Source organism: Mercurialis annua, linkage group LG3, assembly GCF_937616625.2.
Source record: "Mercurialis annua linkage group LG3, ddMerAnnu1.2, whole genome shotgun sequence".
Taxonomy (NCBI): Eukaryota; Viridiplantae; Streptophyta; class Magnoliopsida; order Malpighiales; family Euphorbiaceae; genus Mercurialis; species Mercurialis annua.
Genome location: NC_065572.1, coordinates 50,754,485 through 50,767,518, shown reverse-complemented (window position 1 = coordinate 50,767,518; position 13,034 = coordinate 50,754,485). Strand labels below are relative to the sequence as shown.

The 13,034-nt window shown below is 34.7% G+C and overlaps 1 protein-coding gene across 1 annotated transcript; it reads left to right on the top strand.

Annotated features, from left to right (window-relative positions):
* The first annotated feature begins 867 nt into the window (after positions 1-867).
* Positions 868-11,782, top strand: LOC126672585 (uncharacterized). The gene is made up of 14 exons (XM_050366540.1): positions 868-1,034; positions 1,422-1,559; positions 3,379-3,399; positions 3,498-3,769; positions 3,836-3,998; positions 4,104-4,496; positions 4,557-4,693; positions 4,787-5,202; positions 5,428-6,188; positions 6,336-6,895; positions 7,004-7,208; positions 7,251-7,400; positions 7,508-8,067; positions 11,682-11,782. Exons 1-14 carry the CDS (start codon positions 868-870, stop codon positions 11,780-11,782), a joined length of 4,044 nt encoding a protein of 1,347 aa, XP_050222497.1.
* The last annotated feature ends 1,252 nt before the right edge of the window (positions 11,783-13,034 follow it).

Here is a 13,034-nt window from a genome sequence, read left to right as displayed (position 1 = left end):
AGATTTTCGTCCTAGATCCAATGATAAAAACCATGATACTCATCATAAAAAACATTATTACAAAAAACCTTACAGAAAATCTTTCAGAAAACAATATGATAAGCCTAAAACAAATAAAGCCAACTTAAAAGATATTACTTGTTACAAATGTGGTAAGAAAGGCCATATATCTAAATATTGCAGAGTATCTAGGAAAATCCAGGAACTTCATTTAGAAGGTGAAGTCCTAGATCGAATAGAAGCCTTGTTATCATATTCTTCTGACTCTGAAACTGAAATGTCTTCAGAAGGTCAAAATCCTCAATTGGACGAACTAGTTACTACTTCTTCGTCTGGTTCTGATTCTAACTCTAATGATGATTCTGAATCAAAGCATGTAAATGTTCTTACAAAGGAACAAAACTTGATCTTAGATGTAATCCAGCATATTAGTAATCCTGAAATGCAGAAAAAATGTCTAGATCAGCTCAAAAAATCTTTAGAAGAAGAACCTAAAACTGTAGAAACAAATATCCCTTGTACTAGTACAGGATTGTATGATCTTACAACTATTCTTGATAGAAAAAGGAAACATAAAAAACCTTTAGGTACCATTCAAGACCTACAAAAGGACATAAAAGACATAAAATCGGAAATAAAAGAAATAAAAGAAAAACAGAAAAACAGAAAAAAGATTCGGAAACTATCCAGTTTTTAGTTTCCCAACTATCACAAACTTCCAGTGATAGTGAAGGAGAGGAGTCATTAGACAAACAAAATCTAGAAGAAATAGAAAAAGTTCCTGAAGAATTTCTATTTGTTCTGAGAGAAATAACCTCTAGAAAATATATTATAAAAATCTCTATTGTTTTTTCAAACAATTTTAAAATGGACACTATTGCGCTATTTGACACTGGTGCAGATCTAAATTGCATTAAAATTGGATTGGTTCCAAAAAATCTTCATGAAAAAACTTCTGAAAGACTTACTTCTGCAAATAATTCTAAAATGGATTTAAAAGGGAAAACGGAAGCAAGTATTTCTAATAGTGGCTTGTTAATAAAAACAAACTTTGTGTTGGTCGATAATATACACCATTCGGTGATATTAGGAACGCCTTTTATCAATTTAATAACACCTTACAAGGTAGATTATGATGGAATTTATTTTAAAGAAAAGAAAGTAAAACTCAATTTTTCTTTTTTAGAAAAACCTAAAACCAGAAATCTCAATATTATAAAAGCAAGTTCTATCTATAATAATGAGATCAATCTTCTAATAAGAGGAAAACAAAACGATTTATTTCAATTAAAACGAGAAGTCCAACTTCAAAAAATCGAACACCAGTTGAAAACTGAGGTTATGTAAAACAAGATAACGGAACTCCAAAACCTTTTTGAAAAAGAAGTTTGTTCGGAACTACCAAATGCTTTTTGGTCCAGAAAACAACATATGGTAGATTTACCTTATCAACCTCTTTTTGATGAGAAAAACATTCCTACTAAGGCTAGGCCAATTCAGATGAATGCTGAATTGGAACAGTTTTGTAGAAAAGAAATTCAAGATCTAGAATTTAAAGGGTTAATTTCTAAATCTAGATCTCCAGGTGAAACGCTTGGTTTTGTTTCGTAACTTTTGTAAACGTTTGGCTTAAATTGCTAAAATGGTGAAACGCTTGGATTTGTTTCGTAGCGTTTGTAAACGTTTGGCTTAATTTGCTAAATAGGTGAAACGCTTGGATTTGTTTCGTAAATATTTTGCTTAAATCGCTAAAAAGGTGAAACATTTGGATTTGTTTCGTAAAGTCTTATACGTTTGGTTTTGTTTCGTAACGTTTATAAATGTTTGGCTTAAATAGCTAAAAAGGTGAAACGTTTGGCTTATATCACTAAAAAGGTGAGACGTTTTGATTTGTTTCATAACCTTTGTAAATGTTTGGCTTAAATCGCTAAAGATGTGAAACATTTGTATTTATTTCGTAATGTTTGTAAATGTTTGGCTTAAATGGCTTAAAAGTTGAAACGTTTGGATTTGTTTTATAACGTTTGTAAACGTTTGGCTTAAATTGATAAAAAGGTGAAATGCTTGGATTTTTTTCTTAACATTTGTAAACGTTTGGCTTTGTTTCATAACGTTTGTAAACGTTTGACTTAAATCGCTAAGAAGGTTAAATGTTTGGATTTGTTTCGTAACGTTTTATACGTTTGAAAAGTGAAATTGGCGACAATATTTATGTACTGCCGAAATCCGTTGTATTGTAAGAAGAGTTTGGGACTTTCAAATACGTAAAATAAGAGTAATCGGATTTGACTGGATAAAAGTACAAAAAGAGAAAATAAATACGGCCAAAGGAAAATAAAAGGTTAGCCCGAATGGAATGGAAAAAAAAGTGGAATATTTATGTTTCCTATTTTGAAAGCATATAGGAACATGAATCATGGTTTAGGGTTTCATATGAATCGGTAATCTGGAATGCATTGCTTTCATATTAATGTTTATTAGTACATGTTGTACGCATTCACTCAGATTTTATAACTGACCCCGTTGAATTTATAATTTTTACATGCGAGTAGTTTGAGGTGTGGATTTCTAATTTCTTGTTCCGGAAATCCCTGGCTTGAATAAAGTGAGAATGACTTTCCTTTATGTGTCTAGAGTTGCAGTAACTACAGTAAATGAACGATGATACCTTAGTAGTCGTTGGACTTATTTATGCTTTATATTTTATTATAACGCTTAAACTCTGATAATATGTAATATGTGAATGCTGTGCGAAAGTCCGAGTGACTGCACGAGTATAAAATGCGATGAACGCATCTGCATAATGAAATGCGGTTAAGTCCATAATGAAATGGCATGCATAGTGAAATGCAGTAATTACCATAGTAAGGTTGTATGCATAATGAGATGCATGATAAACCATAGAGAAATGGTTTTGAAACTAAAATGCAATAATTAAAGAGAAAATTATGTGCATGTTTTAAATGGTAATTTTTATTAGAACGTTTTAAACTGCGATTTTAAAATGTTCGAAAACGATTTGAATTCCGCGAAAAAAATTTAAGTGATTTTTGATTTATTTTTAAGGCTTGCTACGGGTTTCGGAGCAACCACTCCCATTCCCTAGCGCCGGTCTCGACGCCGAGAATCGGGTCGTGACAAAGGTGGTATCAGAGCAATGATCTAAAAATGGTTTCATTGCCTAAGAAAGGAGTAATGAAAGATGGTATCATTTCCACTGACTGAGTCATAGTCGAAAAGTGGTTAGTGAAAAAGTTGGTATCATTGTTGAATACCGTATAAAATGTGTACCTAGGAATTGATATAGAGTCTACTGCAACATCTAGGTTTCCGGTCATGTCATTTGTTAAGTCATCATTTATTTTTAAATATTCTCAGCTGTGCTTTAGGAGTGAGTCTGTATGTTTGCTTAGATTGTGTGATTGTGGTGATTAGTTATGATAGTATACGACTAGAATGCATAGATAGATTCTTATTAGACAGCATGCTTTGATCAGGATGGCTGATCAGCATGATGAAAACGTTCAAGAGGAGAACGCTCATGACGAGGAGTCCGTTCATTACGATGCGATGCCTGATGTGGGTCAAGGTCGTGGTCGTGGTCGAGGTCGTGTTAGAGGCCGTGGGCCAAATTTTAATATTCCGGGCTTTGATTTCGAAATTTTTTTAGCTGGCATAGCTGCTATGCAAACGAATCAAGCGGAAGTGCAAAATATGCACAGAGAGCAGTTGGATTACCAACAGCAGCGAGTTGGTGCTAACGTTGATCGTGATCTCGTTATGGCTTACATGAGGCTCAAGCCCATGAAGTTTGATGGATTGAACGATGCGTTAGATTTCTTAGAGGAAGTAGAAATGAATGCTAGACGTCTTAATGCTAGTGAAAGACAGTCTATACTGATGGTGGAGATGTCAGTATCGGAGAATTATCGAGAGAAACTGTTGAATCTGAATAAGATAGGGAAGACTGTGCAGGAGTATGTGACGGAGTTCACAAGGTTGAGTCGTTTCACACCCGATTTGATGGTTGATCGAGATAGGGTGAATTCAAGATTCATTAAGGGGCTATGACCTGAATATATTGGATTGCTATCTGATGTTAGGAAGGATTTGGTGCAAATCATCGATAGTGCACGTCAGATGGAAAGTACTTTGATCCAATATGGAAAGATCACTGTTTCTGGTGAGCTCGTAAGAGAAGGAACTTCCAGTTCGAGTACGAATAGGTTCATTGGACCATATCGTAAAGGATTCAAGAAAGGAAAGAAAGATAGGAGATTCAGTACGTCTGGATCAAGTTCTAGTGGACGAAGTTCAGGAGGAACAATACCACTATGTAATACTTGTGGAAAGAAGCATTTTGGGGTATGCTATATGACGAGAGGATGTTACACGTGTGGACAGCAAGGTCATTTCTCAAGAGAATGTCCTATGTCTGGGCCACAAGGTTCAAGTGCTAGTGTTGTTCAACCAGTGTTTCAACAACCTAGACCTGTGTATCCTGCAGTGTCTCGGCAGGCACAGAATTAGAACGTGTTTAATGGACAATGTGGAAGAGGATATGGTTTTGGTAATCGTGGTGGAGGAAGGACCACAGGCGGACGAGGATCTGGAGCGACTACTAGCGGAGGGCAGGCTAGAGTTTTTGCGATCAATCCTCAGGAGGCGAATGCGTCGAATGCGGTAGTGCAAGGTATATTTTCAATATCTTCGCATAATGCATCAATTTTATTTGATCCCGGTGCTACGCATTCATTTGTATCGTCGAGTTTTGCATTAAAATTAGGAATTCAACCTGTGATTTTGCAAAACCCATTGTTAGTAGCTACACCTGTAGGCGAAAGCATAGACGTTACTATAGTTTATCCGTCGTGTCCTGTGTTAATCGGAGAGCACGAATCGCTTGCGGATTTGTTGTTGCTTAATGTTTTAGAGTTCGACGTCATCCTAGGAATGGATTGGTTGTCGCGACATTATGCGAATGTGGATTGTAGAGAGAAGATAGTGACGTTCCATGCACCTGGAACTGAACTTATCTCTATACGGGGAGAGAAGTTGGAAACCCCAAAGAGTTTAGTCTCGGCTTTGAAAGCGAGAAAGATGTTAATTAAAGGATGTCAAGGATTTTTAGCTCTGGTACGAGATGTTCAGAAGGAAGTTGGTAGTGTGAATGATGTACCAGTAGTGTCGGAGTATTCTGATGTGTTTCCAGAAGAGTTACCTGGATTACCACCAGATCGAGAAATTGAATTCTGTATTGATCTAGTTCCTGGTACAAGTCCAATATCGATACCTCCGTATCGAATGGCACAAGCAGAACTGAAGGAGTTGAAAGATCAATTAGAAGAATTGATTGATCGTGGATTCATACGACCAAGTGTCTCACCTGTGTTGTTTGTAAAGAAGAAGGATGGATCTATGAGACTCTGTATAGATTACAGACAACTCAATAAGGTCACAATTAAGAATAAGTATCCTTTACCCAGAATTGACGATTTATTCGATCAATTGCAAGGAGCGAGTTACTTTTCGAAGATTGATCTGAGGTCTGGTTATCATCAGTTGAAGATCAGAAATGATAATATTCCGAAGACTGCATTCAGAACAAGATACGGTCATTATGAATTTTTGGTGATGTCATTTGGATTGACAAATGCACCAGCGGCTTTCATGAATTTGATGAATCAGATTTTTAAACCGTTTCTAGATCAATTCGTGATAGTGTTCATAGATGATATCTTGATTTATTCGCGCATAGAGGAGGAGCATGCGCAACACTTAAGGACTGTGTTACAAACTTTGAGAGATCATCGGCTTTATGCCAAATTCTCGAAGTGTGAATTTTGGTTAGAAGAAGTAGCGTTTTTGGGACATGTTATATCTCAAAGTGGGATTAAGGTGGATCCTAAAAAGATTGAAGCTGTGATGAATTGGAAAAGGCCAAGTTCAGTGACAGAAATTCGTAGTTTCTTGGGTTTAGCTGGTTATTACAGACGGTTTGTGCAAGACTTTTCTAAGTTGTATGCACCATTAACTAAGCTAACTCAGAAGAACGCAAAGTTCATTTGGAATGATCAATGTGAAGTAAGTTTCCAGAAGCTGAAGGAGTGTTTGACAACAGTTCCAGTTCTGGCATTACCAGAAGGTAGTGATGGACTCACAGTCTATTGTGATGCTTCTAGGATCAGGTTACGATGTGTACTAATGCAACATGGATGAGTTATAGCTTATGCTTCTCGCCAGTTGAAAAAGCATGAAGTTAATTATCCAACCCATGATCTAGAATTAGCAGCGGTGATTTTCGCATTAAAGATTTGAAGACATTACTTATATAGAGCAAAATGGGAAATATTCACTGATCACAAAAGCCTAAAATACATATTTGATCAGAGAGAGTTAAATCTCAGACAGAGAAGATGGATGGAGTTGCTAAAGGATTATGACTGTACGATACAGTATCATCCTGGCAAAGCTAACGTAGTGGTTGATGCGTTAAGCAGAAACTCAGCAGGAAGTTTAGCTCATACTTTAGTTGAGAAGAGACCAATGATTAGAGAAGTGCATTCGTTGTTTGATCAAGGAGTTCAATTAAAGGTTTCGTATTTGGGGAGTTTGTTAGCTCAAATGACAATTAAACCTACATTGAATGATCAGATTAAGGAACTTCAGACAACGGATCCTCAACTAAAGCATGTTACTGCAGAAGTTCAAAATGGAATGAACTCTGAATACAATATCAAAGGTGGTATTCTGAAATTTGGTACAAGGGTGTGCGTATCAAATGTAGAGGAATTGAAACAGAGAATTATGATGGAGGCACATGGATCTAAGTATAGTGTTCATCCTGGTTCTACCAAGATGTATCACGATGTTAAGCAGATGTATTGGTGGAATGGTATGAAAAGAGATATAGCAGAATTTGTTGCTAAGTGTCCGATATGCCAACAAGTGAAGTTGGAACATCAGAGACCATTTGGATTTTTGCAACAATTACCAATACCAGAATGGAAATGGGAAAGAATAACCATGGATTTTGTCGTTGGATTGCCTAAGTCGCAACGTGGTTTTGATTCGATATGGGTTATCGTTGATCGAATGACAAAGTCAGCTCATTTCATTCCGATCAAGGTTACCTATACAGCAGCAAAATTGGCACAGATTTATATTGACAAAGTAGTCAGTTTACATGGAGTTCCTGTGTCAATTGTGTCAGATCGATGATCAGTTTTTACATCCCGATTTTGGCAAAGTCTGCAAGAGGCTTTAGGAACGCGTTTAGATTTTAGTACGGCGTTTCATCCCCAAACGGATGGACAGTCTGAAAGGACTATCCAGACATTGGAGGATATGTTAAGAATGTGCGTTTTAGATTTCGGAGGCCATTGGGATGAGTATATACCGTTAGTAGAGTTTTCATATAACAACAGTTATCATTCTAGTATCGAAATGGCACCGTATGAGGCGACTTATGGACGTATATGTAGATCTCCAATTTGTTGGGAGGAAGTTGGCGAAAGAAAGTTAACAGGAGCAGAAATTGTACAGAAACGTCTGAGAAAGTGCCGTTGATTAAGCAACGTTTAGAAACTGCATTTAGTCGGAAAAAGAGCTATGATGATGTGAGGAGAAAGGATATAGAATTTCAAGTCGGAGATTTTGTGTTTCTTAAAATATCATCTATGAAAGGTGTAATCCGATTTGGAAAGAAAGGAAAGCTAGCGCCGAGATATGCAGGACCTTACGAGGTTACTGAGCGAATAGGAACGGTAGCTTATAAGTTAGCATTACCGTTTGAGATGTCGCAAGTACATCCAGTGTTTCACGTGTCGATGCTTAGGAAGTATATTCCTGACCCTCATAGAATAATTCAACCTCAGGAGGTTGAGATAGACGAGGAGCTATCTTATGAGGAAGAACCCGTAGAAATTGTGGATACCCAGATTAGGAAACTCCGTAGTAAGGAGATACCTATGGTAAAAGTGCTCTGGAGGAGCCGTACAATTGAGGAGTGTACGTGGGAAACAGAGGCGGATATGAGGAAACGATATCCCCACTTGTTTGCTCAAGGTAATAGTTTGTTTTGAAATTTGAGGACGAATTTCTTATAAGGAGGGGTGAATGTAATACCCTATATAATTATTAGTGTTTATTTTCGCGTGTGACCAATTTTAATTGATTAGGACCTCGATAATAGTGAATAAATTCATCTCATGAATTTATAAGGGTGAAAATGTAAATTGGAGTGTGTTTTGCCTTAAATTTGATTTTTGCCAATTTTACGTGTTAAAAGTGATTTTTTCAATTTTTTACTAAAAACCGTCAAAATAATTATTTTAAATATTTTTAAAGGCCCAAAAATATTTTAATTCAGCTCATATGTTATGTTTTAATGTTTTTGAGTATTTGAGAAAGTTGAATTTATTTTTCCCCTAGAGTTCAATTTATTTACAAGAATGCCATAATGGCAAACTTGTAAATAAATAAAACATCAAACAAGTATCTAGATATTTCTCTAGACAAACTTGGTGCCCAAGCAATTCAATCTTCTTCTTCATTTTGTGTGGCTGCCGAATACACCATAGCTCCAAACACAAAACCTTACACTTTTATTTTCTCTCAAAATTTTCTTAACAAAAGTTGACGGGAAAATTGTGTAGATCGTTAATGTATATTTGCATGTTCGTTTGAGGTATAATTTCAAGCTCAAAACCTTACTTTTATTTGCTGATGTTAGTTGAGTTTTAGAAACATGCTTAGGATGGTTTAAAAATGGTGTTTGATGGTTGATTAACTAGTTTTGATTATTGTTTATGTGGATTTCGGTTTTAAAATAATTTTTACGTAAAATTAAATTAAATATTTTAATTTTCTGGGCTGATCTAGATGATGAGGTTAAAATATGCTTTAAAGTGTCATATTCATGGATTATAAGTGTTAATTAGTTCGGGTATTAATTTAATGGTTGAAGTTTTGATTTTTAATGTTTTTAAAGATTAAAAATCGCTTAAAAAGGGTAAATCAATTGATTTTAAATTTCTGAAAATGAGTTTTTTTATGATTGATCTAAATGGTTGGTTGATGGTGAATAAATGTTTAATGGTAAATTATTAATGGTTTGTTAATCGGGTTTAATTTTTTATAAGTGTTTAATCGGTAAAACTGTTAAAAAGGGTATTTATGTCATTTTTAATTTCTGGGCAGAAATTATTCATGAAAAAATTATGAAATATATATATTGATCATTTGTGGAATTAAAGTGATTTAATTGAAGTGTTTTGATGGATTAATAATCGGTTTTGATTATTAATAGTTATTTCGGTTTTAATTGTTAAAATAATGGAAAATATTATTTTAAAATTATGGGCTGCTTTTTTTACAAGATGAAAATTAAAAATCTGTTCAAAATAAATTTTGGTGAATTTCGGTGTTAAAATGGCTTAAAATGGATTTTTAAGTGTTTTTGAGTTTTCCGGCCAAAACCACCCGAATACGGTGACCGGAATATAAGCAGAGGGATAGAGCATGGTAGCTCAGTCCTAGGCTCAGTTGGCAGCAGTTAGTGCCGAAATAATTTTGGCAGAAAATAGGGGGGGCCGAGCCCCGGGTACAAAAAATATTACGAAAAAATATTTTTGGATATTTTTGAATTGTGGTATATTTGTTGAGATTTTCTAAAAGTGTATTTTTAGAAAATTATGTGAATTGAATGTGTGTTAGAATTATATGGAGTTATAATTCTATGTTTATTTAATGAATTAAATAAACTATCATGGATAGAGTGTATCGTATAGAAATACGATGACGCGGAAAGAGATAGTTGGAATAAGCGAGTACTGTGAGTGTGTTTACAACTTATACAGCTAAATATTAGTATTAAAAATATTGCGAACTACTTTACATGATTTGCAAATGTTTTATTTTATTTTGAATTTAAATCGCATGAACTATTATACATAGTTTTGAAACCGATTTAGATTCATTGAAACATGCTTACTATTGGGCGGCAATAGTGCTGTGTGATCACCGGTATTGCATTTAGAATGTGTTTGCATAAAAATGGTATGTGGAAATCCGGACGACGGTCTGGAAGTCTGAGACGACGGTCTAGACATATGGAAACAAATCTTCAGAGGCAACGGAATATAGACGACCAAAGGCAGGTAGAGAAACTGCCGAGATCTGAGAGGTTGAACATTTTATTAAAAAAGTGAAATTGGCGACAATATTTATGTACTGCCGAAATCCGTTGTATTGTAAGAAGAGTCTGAGACTTTCAAATACGTAAAATAAGAGTAATCGGATTTGACTGGCTAAAAGTACAAAAAGAGAAAATAAATACGGCCAAAGGAAAATAAAAGGTTAGCCCCGAATGGAATGGAAAAAAAAAAGTGGAATATTTATGTTTCCTGTTTTAAAAGCATATAGGAACATGAATCATGGTTTAGGGTTTCATATGAATTGGTAATCTGGAATGCATTGCTTTCATATTAATGTTTATTAGTATATGTTGTACGCATTCACTCAGTTTTTATAACTGACCCCGTTGAATTTATAATTTTTACAGGCGATTAGTTTGAGATGTGGATTTCCAATTTCTTGTTCGGAAAATCCCTGGCTTGAATAAGGTGAGAATGACTTTCATTTATGTGTCTAGAGTTGCAGTAGCTAGAGTAAATGAACGATGATACCTTATTAGTCGTTGGACTTATTTATGCTTTATATTTTATTATAACGCTTAAACTCTGATTATATGTAATATGTGAATGTTGTGAGAAAGTCCGAGCGACTGCACGGGTATAAAATGCGATGAACGCATCTGCATAATGAAATGCGGTTAAGTCCATAATGAAATGGCCTGCATAGTGAAATGCAATAATTATCATAGTAAGGTGGTATGCATAATGAGATGCATGATAAACCATAGAGAAATGGTTTTGAAACTAAAATGCAATAATTAAAGAGAAAATTATGTGCATGTTTTAAATGGTAATTTTTATTAGATCGTTTTAAACTGCGATTTTAAAATGTTCGAAAACGATTTGAATTCCGCGAAAAAAATTTAAGTGATTTTTAATTTATTTTTAAGGCTTGCTACGGGTTTCGGAGCAACCACTCCCATTCCCTAGCGCTGGTCTCGACGCCGAGAATCGGGTCGTGACAATTTAGTTATGTTTTGAAACATTAATGTGTATTTTCAATACGAAAAATGTTTTCACAGTTGGTGTATTTTCAAAAAGGGGATAAATTGATTTTAGCAAGTTTGGTTTAAAAAGAACATAAATTTTGCCAAATGAACTGTTTTATAAACGTATTAAAAAGTAAGGGAAAATTTCAGATTCAAAATGTGGATATTTTGAAAAATTTTAAGGGGTTGCAAAACCGATGGTTTTCAACGGTAAAGATATTTCGATATTAAATACAAAAGGATGTGTAAGACGTAAAGTCTTTTAAAGAGAAGTGGTAAAATTTTGAATATAAAACGTTTTGTATATGGAGAGAATTTATACTCCCTTGGATTTTGTTTTGAGCATAACTAACATTCTCGCCAGGATGAATTGGTCGTAGTGATCTCTCGTTGTATATGAGGTTGTAGTCAATTGATTGAATAAATTTGAGAATTTAAATTGGTTATGATTGAGATTGTTTGTTCCTATTTTGGACATTCTGTTATCATGAGATAGGTTCACATATTCTTTTGAACGACGATATGAATTTTTGGTGTTTTATGATTCGCGAAATTGATGGTATTATCGAACTTGGCATTGATCGTTGGACTAGATGATCCTAGTAATGTTGCTTTTGGCCAAAATATTATTTTAGTTGTTATTGAGTATTGTTATCAATTATGTTTGGTGTCAAACTCGTCATAAGTGGACAAGTGAGTAAGTGTTGCGGAACGTAAGATTATATCAGTTGTATTTTTCAATGTACCTGGTTGAAATGTTATAGTTGATATTGTAAGACCTATAATTTGAACTTCGAGATTGTTCTTGAACTTTGATGATATGAATTTCGTATTCGTTAAGATTCGAGCTGGATTGAAAGTCAACTTGTTAAAGAGTAATTATGACTTTCAGTTGGAAATTTTTTGTTTGTTCACTTTTGTGTTGATCGAGTAATCGTTAAAGCTCCGAGTTGTTAGATATAAATATTTTGCGCGTATGTGCGTTGTGACCGTTTAAACTGCAAATTAGTTTTAGATATAAAAATTCGGGGTCGAATTTTTCATAGGTTGGAGAGAATATAATACCCCATATGTTTCCGGCGTGTTTCGTCTTGTGTTGACCTTCTCTGAGTGGAAATTTTGATTAGAGTTATCATTGAAAGAGATTCGAGGTTCGTTTTTGGTTATCCTGAGTAATTCAGTTGAGTTTTATGTGGGAGAGTTTGTTCCCTTCGTTTGATTTTACCTAGAAATGGCAATATCGTTTTACGTTAAGTGGAAGTTAGTATGATGTTTTTGTGAGCATTGAGATTGTTTTGTTTATTAAAGTGGTGGTATTGAGTTATTGTTCGATGAGCAACCTTTTGAGTTTTTGTTTACGCAAGTGCTTAAGTCGTTAAGATCGGAATTCCTATGATTACGCTTTAGGTTGGTTACTTGGTTGAGGAATGTTCTTGAGAGACAGAGTTCGTTATGCAGAATTGTTATTATTGATGTCATTGATTACCTTGGGTATCTTTTTATGTGTTTTACGTTGGATATGTGCATTTTCGTTTGGACAGCATATAGTTTTATGATATGTTATTACGCGGGTTGTGTTATTTTAAATTTGAGGTCGAATTTTATATAAGTTGGGGAGAATGTAATATCCCGTGTTTTTCCGTTATGGTTTCGTTGTGTTTCCGACTTAGTTTTGGATTGTTAATGGTGGACTTAGCAAGTGTGACACTTTGTTTGGGGTTTGAGTTGTATCTTGTATGTGTCGCATATGTCGTGTGAGTTTTCGATGGCGATTTGATTTGTATTCGGTTTATAATCGATGATGTATTCGTGTACCTTCTGAATCTGACAAGTTTTGAGAAAACATGCA